The sequence below is a fragment of the Erinaceus europaeus genome, chromosome 11 (genome assembly GCF_950295315.1).
Source record: "Erinaceus europaeus chromosome 11, mEriEur2.1, whole genome shotgun sequence".
NCBI classification, from domain to species: domain Eukaryota; kingdom Metazoa; phylum Chordata; class Mammalia; order Eulipotyphla; family Erinaceidae; genus Erinaceus; species Erinaceus europaeus.
Genome location: NC_080172.1, coordinates 20,200,304 through 20,215,033, shown reverse-complemented (window position 1 = coordinate 20,215,033; position 14,730 = coordinate 20,200,304). Strand labels below are relative to the sequence as shown.

At 43.0% G+C, this 14,730-nt stretch overlaps 1 protein-coding gene across 1 annotated transcript in view; it reads left to right on the top strand.

Annotated features, from left to right (window-relative positions):
* Positions 1 to 2,719: 2,719 nt before the first annotated feature.
* ELL2 (elongation factor for RNA polymerase II 2) overlaps positions 2,720 to 14,730 on the top strand; it is a 77,627-nt gene continuing 65,616 nt past the window's right edge. Inside the window, exon 1 of the mRNA XM_007531422.3 lies at positions 2,720 to 3,013. Coding sequence (XP_007531484.1) covers positions 2,867 to 3,013 — 147 coding nt within the window. The 5' untranslated portion in view covers positions 2,720 to 2,866. The remainder of the gene's footprint in view (positions 3,014 to 14,730) is intronic.

The window sequence follows — 14,730 nt, the reverse complement described above, 5'->3', positions numbered from 1 at the left end:
CAGGTATAAAATACCAAAGTTCCTAAAGAGCAGTTTTATCCAGTCTCCTCAAAACAAAGCACCTTTATCAGCTTCATAACTTGTTCATCTGATTTAGGAAGGCATAATGTCTGAGCAAGGAAGAGGCACACTAACAGATTATAGTATTACTTTCTAGGTGATCTTTGCTTCCTTCCATAGGGGGAAAAAAAACAACAACCAAAAAACAAAAACAAACTTCAACTGGTGAGTACAAACAATAGCTCATTATAGTAGTACCCACTGAAAGATTACATTACTACTAAAAGAAAGCATGAGAAACATTTTCCAGCCACAAGAAAACCAATCCCTAGTAATGGGTTGCAGGTGAAACATTTGTAAACCATTCATGCTCCTCCCCCACCCCTTGGATGTCATCAGTTCTGAGTAAGGGAAGGCCAAGTTCAGATGTCATGTGGGCGGGGATTTACCCACCTTCACCGGAAAAGCAATAGGATACAGGTTTTACTTGTTCTGGTCAATCCCTCCTCCACCCCCCCCACCCCCCAATAATTAAAGCGTTAGATGTGTGGTCTGACCTTCCCAAAGTAAACACAAGAAAAGAATAATTCCAGTTTAAACTATTTTTAAAACCTTTTTTTGTGTGTGTATGATTGCTTTCATTTTCTCTGTTCATTGAATTTAAGATAACACTAGAGCAAACTTAATTAACATGTGTTATTCATACTTCACAGCTAGTCAACTCCAATCTACAGCTAGTAGATCCAAATTAAGAGTCACTTCAAAAAGTGCTCTCCTGTAATGCGACCAACATTTAATACAGGTATTTCCACTTAACCCATTTTGTACAAAAGGAGAGTTGGCTTCGTAATTCACATTAAGCCCCTAACAATATCTTTTTTTCTTTTTTTTTAAAGAGTAACTTTAAAATTTTTATTATCTTTATTTTTTTGATAGGGAGAGCCAGAAATCAAGATACAGATAGGGAAGGAGACACCTGCAACACTGCTTCACCACTCAGAAGTTTTCCTGCAGGTGGGGACTGGGTCCTTGCGCACTGTAACATGTGCGCTCAACCAGGTGCACCACCAGCTGGCCCCCAATATTATTTTCTGAATCAAGAAGTAGAGTGTCCATAGCCTGGGGAAGAGACTTAATTCAGGTGAAGGGGGCGGGTAGGAGACGGATGAATCATGAAAATTTCCTGTTTGGACTTTTCTGGAAACTTAAGACCTTATTTAAACAGATGGGACTCACTGATTAAATATCTTTAAATTTTTTCCGGGTGGGGGGAATCCCTGCAAAACGCAGGAGCGCAGTAAGGGAAGCAAGAAACGTGTCAGTTTTTTTTTTTTTTTTTTTTTTTAATGAAACTGCCATTTGACAGTGTGGACCCTGTCAAAAGTTCGTTTCCATCTGGGGTTCCCGATCACCTGCTTCACTGATCCTCCCCCCCCCCCCCACCCCGGGGCCAAGGCAGAGGCGCAGATCCGGCGCCCTCCGGCTCCAGCCACGCCCACACATCGGGCTCCGGGAGGAAGTGACAAGCCTGCCCGGCCCGCACCGATCCTGAGTCTCGCCCCAAATGCTGGACACCCTCTAGGCTAGGTTTCCCCCAAAGCTCCTGCCAAAATATATATATATATATATATACATATATATGTATATATATATATGTGTGTGTGTCCGTATACATATATGTGTCCATATATGTGTGTGTATATATATATATGTACACAAGATCAAGCTGGGTCGGAGAACGACCAGTTGTTTCCGGCCACTGAAGACAAGTGCTATAGCTTTCTCCGGCCATTTAAAGAGGAGGTAGCAAACCACCCCCACCCCCCAAATAAAAGAGAGAAAGAGAGAAATGAGAGAGAGAGAGAGAGAGAGAAAGAGAGAGAGAGAGAGGTGCGTAACACTTAGGTCCTTATGACAAGCTCCAGAGCAACAGGATACGACCCTCTGGGATCGCCACGGGATCCCAAGGGAAGACCTCGAAACTGATTTTTCTACAAGTACCATGCCCCCCTCCCGCCCACACACACCCGAAGCATCTTAAGCTTTAGGGGTTTGTGTTGTACTTCAGAGGTGTCACCCACACTCACTCACTCGACTCCTTAAAGCCCAGGGTGAAAGTCGTCCTCTCAACCCTTGGCGACTCCACGACTGCCCGGAGCCGACTTTTGAGACGTTCTCGAGTGGCCCCGCCTCCTGCGTCCTCTCTCTCACGCTCCCGCCCCGCTCCATCATTTCCTCAGCCGTCGGGGGGTGAAGCAAGAATGGGGTTGGGGGAGCGACATCCTTACTCGCGCCCATTGGGTTGTCACCTTTAAAAAGCCGCTCTCCCCAAATGTCCCAACTCCTCACTACGATCCCCCCAAGGGGCGGGACTCCCACTCCAGGTAACCAAACCCCGCAACCTTGACAATTAACAAGAGTTCTCCCCCCCACCCCCGCAACCAGCCTGGCCAATCGCGACTATGTACACCGAGGCGACCAGACGTGACGTTAGAAGTGATTAAGGAGACGCGTCACCTCGACGTCATTCTCTCACCTCTCGGACGTCCCGTCCCGGGAGCAAAACTCCTGAGACTTGGGGCCCCGCCCCCGCCCCGCCCCCGTGAGAGTGAAGAGCGGCCAATGAGGGCGGGCCTCGGGGGGGAACGGAGCCAATGAGATGAGTCCGGGGCGGGGCCTCAGGGCCGGAGGGCGGGGCGGGTGTCGGCGGTGGCAGCCCGAGGTCTGGCTGCGCGCAGTATCTGACAGTACGTCAGCAGCGGGATGGCCGTAGCTGTGGTGGCGGCTGCAGAAGCCCGAGCAGCCGCGGCCGCAGTGGAGATTAGAGCCGGAGCGGCGTCGGCGGCGGCACCCCGGGGAGTTTAAGATGGCGGCGGGGGGGGCGGCGGGCCTGCGGGAGGAGCAGCACTACGGGCTGTCCTGCGGGCGACTGGGGCAGGACAACATCACCGTACTGCATGTGAAGCTCACTGAGACGGCGATCCGAGCGCTCGAGACCTACCAGAGCCACAAGGTGAGCGGCCGGGTCGGGCGGCCGGCGGAGCTCGGGGAGGGAGAGGGCGCTCCCCAACTTCTCCGGGTCGTGTCTGCCCCCCGACTCGAGGCTGGCGGAAGGGTGACTCTCCGGCGCTGCCTGCCGTCAGCGCCCGCGGCGGCGGGACAGTCTGGGTCGCTGACGCCGCGGTGCGGGGCCAGCTGGGGCGTTGGGAGACGGGCGGGCGGGCGGGCGGGCGGCCCCTGGCGGCGGGGCCGAGGCAGCCGCAGCCCGGGCTCGGCGGTGTGGCCGCTGGGGGACTTTCCGACGGCGCCCGGGAGGTTTCCTGGCTTTTTTTTTTTTTTTCTTTCCGTTTTCTGTGTCGGAGAAGAGGGACTAGCGCGACCAGGGGCTGTGCTGGCCGCGGCGGGGAGAATGGTGGGGAGGTTACGGGGTAACGAGTCCCGAGCACCTGCCCGCATTGGTGGGGGACCCGCAGAGGCGGCGAGCGGTGGGACACGCCTCGTACTCGGAGCGACTTGGGGGCCCAGGGCGCCCCGCATGTTGTGAGGGGAGGCGACGCGACACTATGAGCTCCCAGAGGCCGGCGGACGCGGGCCGGGGCGAGGGGGCCACGCCTCACACCCGCCCCCGAGACGCGGGGCGTCCCCGGCAGGACCCACGACCGCACCGCCGACTCGGCCCGCCAGACCGCCCTTCCGAAGGACGGACGGACGCCGGCCGACTCACGGGCGTTGAGACGGGGAGTTGAGGGTGCGGGGATCCCCGCGCCTTGAGTGTCGGCCAGCGACACCCGGGAGTTTCTCGCTCCCGCACCCCGCTTTCCAGAGAGTCCCCGGCGAGCCGGGGAGAGGGTCAGACGCACTGACTCCGCGATTAGGGTGGAAACCAACCCCGGGAGCACTTTTTTTTTTTCCTCTTAAAAAACAAACAAAAACAAAAAACTCGGGGGCTTCTTCCGAGGCGCCAAGGAGAGACTCGCTCGGCGAGCCGTGTGAGCGAGGACGCCGTTTATGGACAGACAGAGCCCTGTGTGGGTGGGAAAGACAGCTGTGGACACATTGCATAAGGGAGGAGGAGACCATATGAGGCGCTGGGAGCCGGGCCGAGCGACGGGGAGAGGGCGATGCAGCTCTCAGGGCATCCTAACAGAGAGCCCAGGTTCTTCCAAGGAAACATTTTTCTGTTAACTGATGTCACCAAACAGGGCGAGAGGGGGAGAGGGAGAGGGAGAGGGAGAGGGAGAGGGAGACTGAGACTGACTCAGACCCACATAGTTCTTCAGATAAAAGTAGGAGAAAAGAACTAACATCTGTTGAACTCCCACTAGTGCCAGTGCCAGGTACTTTAAATACACGGAAGGAAAACAGAGTGGAATGCAGAAGCACAGGAGGAGGTGAACCTTCCTTGGTTCGGTGGGGGATGTAGGAACTCGGGCCAAAGGAGGTTTCAGCCGAGAGAGCGCCCCTGCACTGCTGTACACTTGGTGTGCACAGCCCGGGAAGTAGATGGTGGACAGCAGGAAAGAATCACAGGGAGCAGATCCGTGAACGCCCAGAAATAGGGGTGCACGGAGATGAAAGAGGAAAAAAAAAACAAACACGGAACTGCTCAGGTCAGTAGCTACTCCCAGGCAGATGCACCTGCAGGCAAGAGACCAGTGGCATCAGGGAGTGGGAGGCCCATCTGGGGAAGCCAGATAGTCAGGCCGAGGGACAGAAGCAGGCAGGGGAGAGAAACTCAGCCCTGCGAGATGGAAAGATAAGCCTGCCTACTCCAAGGGCAGAGTGTAGGAAGAGATGACTGTGGGAAGAAGGTAGGTCAAAGGCTGTCTAAGAGAAGCGCACAAGGAGGCTAGAGAAGACAAAGGCAGCTGGAGAAGGCCAATTTCCAGTCAGAAACGGAGCAGAAAAAGACAGCAAAAGCCAGAGGGCTTCTCTGAGGATAGTTAGGTGAGCCAGCTCTCTAAGGGGGAATAATAGGCAAACTGGACAGTTGATGGCAGTGAGATTGACAGGCACTGTATGCTTGGCAGGGAAGAAGCCGCAGAGTGAAGACGACTTCTTAGGGAAGGGCTGGGACCCAGAGAGTGAGATGATAGGAACCCCCCCCACACACACACCTCCAGCACCAACTGATCTGCATGACTGGGGGGGCCCAGGAAGTGAGTGCTAGCTGTATTCTTTTTTTTCCCCCTTTTCACCAAAGCACTGTTCAGCTCTGGCTTATGGTGGTGCAGGGGATTGAACCTGGGACTTTGGAGCATCAGCCATGAGAGTCTGTTTGCATAACCATTATGCTATCTACCCTCCTCTGGGAGTGCTGTTTGTTTCCCTGTTTTATTCATAGTCTTTATTTCTGCCACCTAAACCTTAGTGTTTACATGCTTAGGATCTGGTTGGAATTTTGTCACTCCAGAAGCCCCTGCCTTTATATACCAGTTTCTTCCAAGACACTAAAGATAAAAAATTTTCTTTTTCTCCCAGCCTACCACTAAACTCTTAATTTTTCTTAAAATATATTTTTATAGTCAAAGGTACTGAAATCAATACTTTGCTTTTTGCTTCTGCCTACTTCTGTTGCCGATTAATATCCTTGTTATCTTTTTCCTTTCCACCACTGAGCATGCAAATTAATGGTTCTGTACAGCCTGTATACAGAGGCAGAGAAAGGAAGGGGAAAGACTTTTTCCAGGCCTTCCCATTTTTTCTGCTTGTGGAACCAGGTAGTTTGAGTTAGTACTAGGATTCCTTTTCTCTTGAAAAGCTGATGGTAAAACCAGTGACACTCATGGGAGAGGGCAAAAAAATACGCTGACTTGTTATTGGCAGTCGGATACTACCTTGATTCTGACTTAACCAGCTCCTGTCCCCAGACCTCACTACAGCCACAGGGAAACATCCAACAAGACTGGAAAAGCAGGACTTAGGATAATGCTGTTAACCCTTCATGTTGAAAAAGTGAAAAGAGAATGAAGCAAAAGAGATGAGGCATGTACTGCTGTACTTAACTACAGTATTCTTTGGTACATTCATCAAATAAGAATAAGTACGAATGTCCTGGTACGAATAAGTCCTAAATGTCCTGTCATCTGACTGAGTCCAAAGCAGGGCTTCCCTGTAGGCACAATAACAGCTACCATGAGTACATACTTGACCAAGCTTTTCCTCTAGTAAAAAGATATTAATTTGGTCTTATGTACCTCCCCTACCCTTATCAGAAAATAGGACTCCTGACTTTAAATTGTAGCTGCTATTTGGAAATAATGTTGGTATACATTAACTCATTGGGAAGAAGTTATGGCTAGTTCAGCCCATTTTCTCTTGGTGAATAAATAACTTAATTTTTCCACATAAAACTACTACAACACTCTTCTGTTCACATAGGAAGGTGCTTGATGCTTGACAAATGACCTCCAAGAGGCTTTGGTCTGTGTAATAACCATGCTTATTCTTTAGTCCAGAAATTTCAACAGGTTAATTTCCTAAAGAGTTACTTTTATTCAGATTACTGTGTACATTGAGTTTATCTTCTTGACCTAAGCCTTCAGGAGACAAATGTAAGAATTTTAGGGAACTACAGTTTAGGCCGGATACAGCAGTTCTTTAGATATTATTGAGCAAATATACAAAATTATTAAGGTTTATAAAAACAGTTCTTTATTGGAAACAATTCACTATTTCAAAGACAAACCTAATTGACCTTCTTTATTTAGGCTTTCTATTTTTAGAGAAGAAGTGAAGAATGCTAACTTGAGAACCTTTCTGTATAAAGACAGGTTGGGGAGGAAAGTAGAGGATAGAGACATGAGTCTAGGATGAAAGTTGGAGTAAGTATCTCCTAGTAGTTGTTTTACACTTAGTTTGAATACAGGAATAGTTTGATGTTGGTTATGCATTTAAAAAAAGTGTTAAGTAGGAAAGTATTTTAAAGATTTGCAATGTAAACTCAGCTATGTTAAAGCTGATATCCAGGAGATTTTGCAAAGGTACTTTTAACTAAAGATAGGTTGTTTAACTGAGGAGGTTAGTTATAAATAAAAGAAACTGAGTGACGGGCGGTAGCATAGAGAGTTAAGTGCATATGGTACGAAATGCAAGGACCGGCATAAGGATCCCGGTTCAAGCCCCCGGCTCCCCACCTGCAGGGGGACCGCTTTACAAGCGGTGAAGCAGGTCCTCAGGTGTCTTTCTTTCCTGTCTTAACCCTCCTCTCTCGATTTCTCTGTGTCCTGTCCAACAACAACAGCAATAACAAGGTCAACAAAATGGGAAAAATGGCCTCCAGGAGCAGTGGATGTGGAGTGCAGGCACTGAGCCCCAGCAAGAACCCTGGAGGCAAAATAAATGAAATGACAAATTCCCAAATTAAATAATCTTAAATTGATGTTTGATTGTATGGTCTATAAAGCTGTGCATATTTTAAATGAATATATTACTGCAATTACATATTTTTCCTAATGTATGCTCAAACTACCTTTAAAATTAAAATCCACACTTACTAAGTATAGTTTAGTGTTTTCTTACCAGAGCACTGCTCAGCTCTGATTTATGGTGGTGTGGAAGATTGAGCCTGGGATTTTGGAGCATCAGGCGCGAGAGTCTCTTTGCATAATCATTATGCTATCTACCTCTGCCCTGCTAGTTTCTTTAGTATATACTTTGCTTCATATTGATAATTGAAAAATCCATCTATAGTAGCAAAAGTCTTTTCAAAGTATTTCTAGATTTTGTCATTTCTGAGGCTGTCAACTTAGTTTTTAAAAAAGTCTACACAAAGTTTCAGAAGTAATGATTCAAATATTATTGCATGTTTACCAACTAGTACATAAAACATCTTGTATAGATATGTTTGGGTCAGGGTCTTTTCATTCTCTGGACCTGATGATCAGAAAGCAGATGCCTTTGATAAGTATTCTATTAATACATTCTCTTGTTAACTTTGATAATTGCTTTAAAATACATATTGATTAGTATGTTCTAGGAAAATGGTCCTATTCTGAAAATTTGTACAAACTTAACGTTTGATATTTGTATGAGAAGCTCAGTCTGGCAGTATCACAAAATACTATTATTTCCAATTAAAGTGTAAATATTTGTTTAAACCCCCAAAGCTACTGTCCTTCCTACTAGTTCAATTTACTTGATCTTTAAAATCAGTCGCTGATATGTCATAGGATTTAGGATCATTTCCTTATGCTAGTCTTTCTACCGTTAAACTTTTGGTTCATTGTGTCTTAAGGCAGAGAGAAAGACTCATATCTTACTTTTTCCTTATCTCTTTTTCTGCCTGCTCTCAGACACTTGAGTGAGTGTGTGTATGTGTTTAATAATCTGCTTTAGGAAGACAAAAGACCCTGTTCTCCTTAAGGCACCATTCCAGCATTAAGACCTGCCAGCACAAAGCTGCCACTGCCATCGGACATGTTTATTAAGGAAAACAATGAATCTTGTGTTAAGAGATTTTTTTTCTTCTTCTTCTTTCATTCTCTTTTAGAATATACCCAGCTTTACTTTAATTTTAGCGTTGCTGACTTATTACTTAGATCAATTTTCAGGGTGCACTTGATCCTAAAATGTTTCTATCAAGTCAAGTTTGTGCCCTCTGTTGCAGAAGGGGCTTGAAAGTTTATTCAGATGATCAGGTGTTCAATGTAAAAGAGAGTGCTCCTCCCAGTGAAGCAGTAGCCAGATTGCCTAAAAAGATAGACAAGAAACCTTGGCACCAGAATTGGTAGGAGAAAGAAAGAACATATGTGAAAGATTGGAACATGTTCAAGAAAGAATTTAAAAGGAAAGGGGCGTAGAATTCTTGGAATGATTTACAGGAAAGCTTACTGAGGATAATTATCAGATCCAACCTTCCCATTTGCTCTATCTGCACTTATTTAGAAACAACAACAACAACAAAAAAAAAAAAAACCACAAAAAAAAAAAAAACTAGGTAAGTTGTGCTCACAGTGCTTTTATTAGATCATTGGTGATAAAGCCAACAGAGGAAGAAAATGAAAATTTCAGCTGAAAAAATGCCAGGTCAGTTTTATCAATTTGTGGTGACATAGACAAGAATTCAGGAATCTGGCACCAGAAGCCTGCTTAGTTTCTTGTTTGTCTCAAATACATTTGGAATATTTGAAATGCTTTTAAAATGTGATATTTTCAGCACTTCAACATTTAAAGATGACTTAAATGTAGAATAAAGAAAGCAGTGTATATATAATCCCTATTTAACTGATCTCCGTACTTCAGCTCTACACAGCACTTCCATGACATGTAAACATCTAGAAAAGCAGGTCTAAATTAGTGGTTGTGTATCTGTGGTCAAGTTAAAGCTGAAAACTATGACATAATTCAGGTCAGATTTACCTGGGAGTATCACTGTCTTTTCCAACTTATTTATCTGCCCAGTTTACTTCAATTCGACATTAACGGATTTTGAGAGCTATGCTAAAATCTCTAGGAAGGCTTAGTTGAAGGGCCTCCACTAATACTTTGGCAGAAAAGGCCACAGCAAGCATTCAGAAAGCTTGTATTAATTAGGCTATATGCTCCTTAAAGATTCATGAATCAAATTAGCACATAAATAAAACAATAATAAAACATTTTACTTCTAATATTATGACAACTAGATTGTGGCTTAGTTTTCTTGTTGGAGATCTCCTTACTTATTGACCTAAAATCACCCATAGTTCTTGAAATATTTTGGCAGACATGATATACCCACGCAAGGAAAACAAAGTACACAAAAGCTAGGATGGGCTCTGATAACCATAAGGAAAGCTTCTTGTCAGCGAGCCTAGTATGCAGGGGGTGGGAAACAAAGTTGGATTTAAGAAAGGAAAGGCAGAATGGAGCAGGTTGGATTTTATTACCAAGACTAGAGAGAACACTAAATAAAAATTTAAGGTCATCTTTAGGATTATTTAGAAGCTGGCTTCAGTATGCATGAGAAATATAAAGTTAATCTGAAAGGTAATAGACATATTAGGATGCAAAATGTGGGTCAGCTCAGAGATGATTAGGGTTTAAACTAGACTGCTTGTGAGATACGCTCCTAATAGAACCTTTAGAATATAAAAACAATTTTTTTGTTTTTAAACAGAGCACTGTTCTGCTCTGGTTTATGGTGGTGCCAGGGGTTGAACCTGGGACTTTGGAGCCTCAGGCATGAGAGTCTGCAGAACCATTATGCTATCTACCTCTACCCATAAAAGCAAATTTTAAAGGAATATGGTTGAACTGAGATTTCTAGCAATCAGTACTAGGAGAAGTATCCATAGTTGGCTAAGAAAAAGTCAGTTGGAAGGATGGGGGTGGGACGGAGTGAGGGGGGTGATAACGACAGTGTGAATGATTTTAGTGAACATTCCTTCAGTCATTTATTTATTTACTTAATTATTTTTGTAACTGGAGTACCACTGCTCAGCTTTATGATGGTGCTGGGGATTGAACCAAGAACCTCAGAGCTTCAGATGTGAAAGTCCTTTTCATAAGCATTATGCTATCTCCCCAGTTTCCTCAGTCTTTTGTTTGGTGACCAGGAAATTTAGGTTTGATGATATGTTTTATATTTAAGAAGTAAGATAGGAATGTTTGAGACTAGGTTAGAATAATGCTGTATTATTTATATCTCTAGCATAGACTCATATTTGCATGGAAATTTGGGGGGTTGATAATGTTTTGAGAAAAATTAATAGTTGGGAAAATTTGGAATGTTAGCAGAGATTTTTAAATTTAATGTGTATTTTTAATAGATTTTCTTTATTGAACAATCTGTAAATTACATTTAAGATCATCACAGTGTATAGAAAGTATGAAAATCCATTTGATTTTAACATGAAGATTAAACTTTCTGTGGTTTCTGTCCTTAGTGTTCATTGAAGAAATGTAATTTCTTAATTCTCTGTAATATACTGTAATTGAATTTCACACATCATTTTGTAATGATTCCTAAAAACCTTGAAAAGGCTAGGCATTTCCTCATTTCATGTTCTACCTGATGAGCTAGCCCTGCTGGTTTACACTCCTATTGATTTTGTGTGTGTGTGTGTTTTAATTCTCTTATTTAGTTTTTGACTGATTCATTGTAAAAAAAAAACCAAAAAAACCTAAAGATTATAATGAATCCAGAAAGCTTTTCTTTCTTTTCCCCTTCACTAGGAGACAAGTTTTTAAATTTATTTATTTTAAATAGAAACAGACTCAGGGAGAAAAGAGACAGAGCCCCACTCAGTTTTGACTAGTGGTGGTGCTGGTGCTTGAACCCAGCAACTCTCACACGCAAGTCTGTGTACTACTGCCCTGCTGTCTTCCTGATTCATCAAATGCCTCTTAAAATAAAAAAGCTTGGAACATGATGGCAGAGGAGGACCTAGAGGGGGTCTAATTGTTATGTGGAAAACTGAGAAATGTTACACATGTACAAGAGAAAGAAAGACACAGAAACACCAGAGCACTGCACAGCTCTGGCTAATTGTGGTGGTGGTGGGGGGGTTTGAACCTGGGATTTAGGAGCCTCAGGCATGAGAGTCACTTTGCATAACTATTATGCTATCTACCCTCCCCTCAAGAGAAACATTTTAAAAAAGCCATAAGCCTAAGCTTTTTTTTGTTTTGCTTTGTTTTGTTTTGTTTTTTAACCAGAGCACTGCTTAACTCTGGCTTATGGTGGTTCTGGGGGTTGAACTTGTTACTTAAGAGCCTCAAACCTGGAAGGCTTTTGCATAACTACTATGCTATCTCCCCCACCCAATCTTAAGTTAAGATGATATGGTGCCAAGGCTAGGAAAGACACTCAGTGGATAGAAGACTCCAGATTCATTCCCTTGTACTGCATATTGGTCAGAGTAGTGCTCTTGTCTTACTCATTAAATAAGTGGCTAAAAAAAAAAAAAAATATATATATATATATGGAAATATGATCTAATACAAATTGAATCCCAGGAAAAGACAAATACATTTTATTTGTACAAGTGAGAACAAATTCCTATATCTGATTTCCCTTAGTCTGTAGTGCAGAACCAAAGCAAGTCATTTCACCCCCAAAACCATTATTTCATATCAGTTCCTAATTGTCTAGCTTTTCTATTTTTTTTTGTTTTGTTTTGTTTTGTTTTGTTTTAATCAGAGCGCTGTTCAGCTCTGGCTTATGGTGGTATGGGTGATTGAACCTGGGACTTTGGAGCCTCAGGCATGAGAGTGTTTGCATAACCATTATGCTATTTACCCTCCCCCCAATTGTCTAGCTTTTCAATGCTTCACATATAACTATTGTTATCAAAGAACTAGAGAGGCTAGTTATATGAGTGGTGAGTTGAGCACAGTTCCTAAATTGAAACCAAATAGTATTTAAGTTCCAGGTCATTTATTACTGTAACTTTAGGTAAAATTCATAGTAAGTATCTGGTAAGAAAGAATATAAAACAAACACTTAAAGCAGAATGTTTTTTCTTGTCAGCAAGGAAGTTTTGACCTGTACCGTTTCTGAGTTGGACTGGCTCACGCCAGTCTAAAATAGGCAACATGATGGTTCCCTAATCCGGGAAGTTACCATATTGAAGAGTAGTTTAATGCAGACATCCAATCACATGGTGAATGACAGCCCAGAACTCCTAGGCTTAACTGGAACTACTACTCTCCTGCTAGTTTTCTTTCCTCCTTTCTCTCTCTCTCTCTCTCAACATTTACTTAGGAGAATTTTAAAAATATATTTATTTGAGGTAGGGAAGGGGTGGTGGATAGCATTATGGTTATGCCAAAAGACTTTCATGCCCAAGGCTCTGAAGTATCAGGTTCAATAACACCACCACCATCTCCAATCCCAAATTGAGTAATGCTCTAAATAAAAAGGAGGAAAGGGGGGAGGGGCTTGATTGTGCAGGAGGGAAGGAGAGCATCTCTCTGGCATATGTGGTTCCTAGAATTGAACTTGGGGAACTCACACCCACAAGTTTGGCATTCTACCCATTGCATCATTTCCTGGTCTGAATATTTGTTTTGTTTGCTTTTTATTTTCTTTCCTTTTTTAATTTCCTTCATTCCTTCATTTCATTTTTCTTCTTTTGAAGTTTTGGTGTCTAGACAAATACCAAGTATTTAATAAATGTCTGATTTTAAATTATTCAAGATTTCTTTAATTAGATAAAATCAAGAATAAGCCAAGTCTTTTAAGTCAATTCATTTTTCATTGTGTTTTTAGAAGGGAAGTTGAAGGTTTTCACAAATGCCGCTGACCTTAGAGAATAAAGTTAGATTTCTGTATGTGTTTAAAGCCCAGGGATCTTACTTCATTAGTGATAAAGCAGTATTCCAGGTATCTATCTTTTCTCTCCCTTTGTTATCTGTTTCCCCTCATTTACATACTGCTTTATACTCCTAATAGTCCTTGAAAATAAATAGATATAGATTTTTGGTGATGGGGGTTAATAGACCTATTTTTGTTAGTTAATATTCTTGTTTTAAAATTTTTTTATTTCTTTAAATGTTCTTATTATTTGTTGGATAAAGACTGAAATCAGAAGGGAAGAGGAAAATAGGCGGTGTAAGACATCTGCAGCATTACTTCACTGCCTTGGAAGCTTTCCCCCATGCAGACGGGGGCCAGGGCTCAGCCTGGGCCTTATATACTGTAACATGTGCAGTCATCACCACCCAGCCCCCTGTTGCTTCATATTAACTTGCCCAATTTTTTTTTTTTTTTAGTGATTTAATAATTAACAAAATCGTAGAAGAGGGATACAATTCTGTATAATTCCCACCACCAGAGTTCCATGTTACCTCCCCTTCACTGAAGCTTCCCTATTCTTTATTCCTCTGGGATTATGGACCCAGGATCATCATGGGGTGCAGAAGGTGGGAGGTCTGGCTTCTGTAATTGCTTCCCCGCTGGACATGTGCATTTGCGGGTTGATCCATACCCCCAGCCTGTTTCTGTCTTTCCCTAGTGGGATAGGGCTCTAGAGATGAGATTCCTGGACACGCTGGTGAGGTCATCTGCCCAGGGAAGTCAGGATGGTATCATGGTAGCATCTGCAACTTGGCAGAAAAATAGTTAAGATATAAAGCAGAATAATCAGGAACCTAAAGGTCAGAATAGAGTTGCTCAGTTCTTAAGTAGAATTGACTGGCAATGGCAAACATAAAAAATATGACCACATTATTTAGCATACTGGTATTCCTTCCACTTTGATTCTGTGCTTATAAATATCCTAAAATGACCTAGAGGGATAATTCAAGGAACTCTAAAAAGCAGTGAAATGAGTTTAAAAGAACATTTTTATAGCAAATCATCACCTTTAACAGGTTGTTGAAGTAATTGTCAAAAGGAGTTTCCCTAGTTAGTACCAGCCTACATGGTGTTTCTTTATTAGTAAGTCACTTGTAACATATTGCTATTCATATGAATGCTAGAGTTGTGTGATTTTCAAACTAGTTTACTTGAGACAAACACTTGTTTTAAAAAGCAAAAGTTGAAGCCCTGTTGAGGTTCATTAAAAATAAGATTATACTTTTTCAGGTAGGCACTACTTTAAAACATGTTTAAAACATGCCATATAATATTTGGCTACCTGTAATTACAATATCTTTTTATTTCTTTATTGGGGGGTTAATGTTTTACAGTCAACAGTAAATACAATTGTTTGTACATGCGGAACATTTCTCAGTTTTCCGCATAACAATATAGTCCCCACTAAGTCCTCTGTCATCCTTTTCAGATGACAATATCTTTTTTACAAT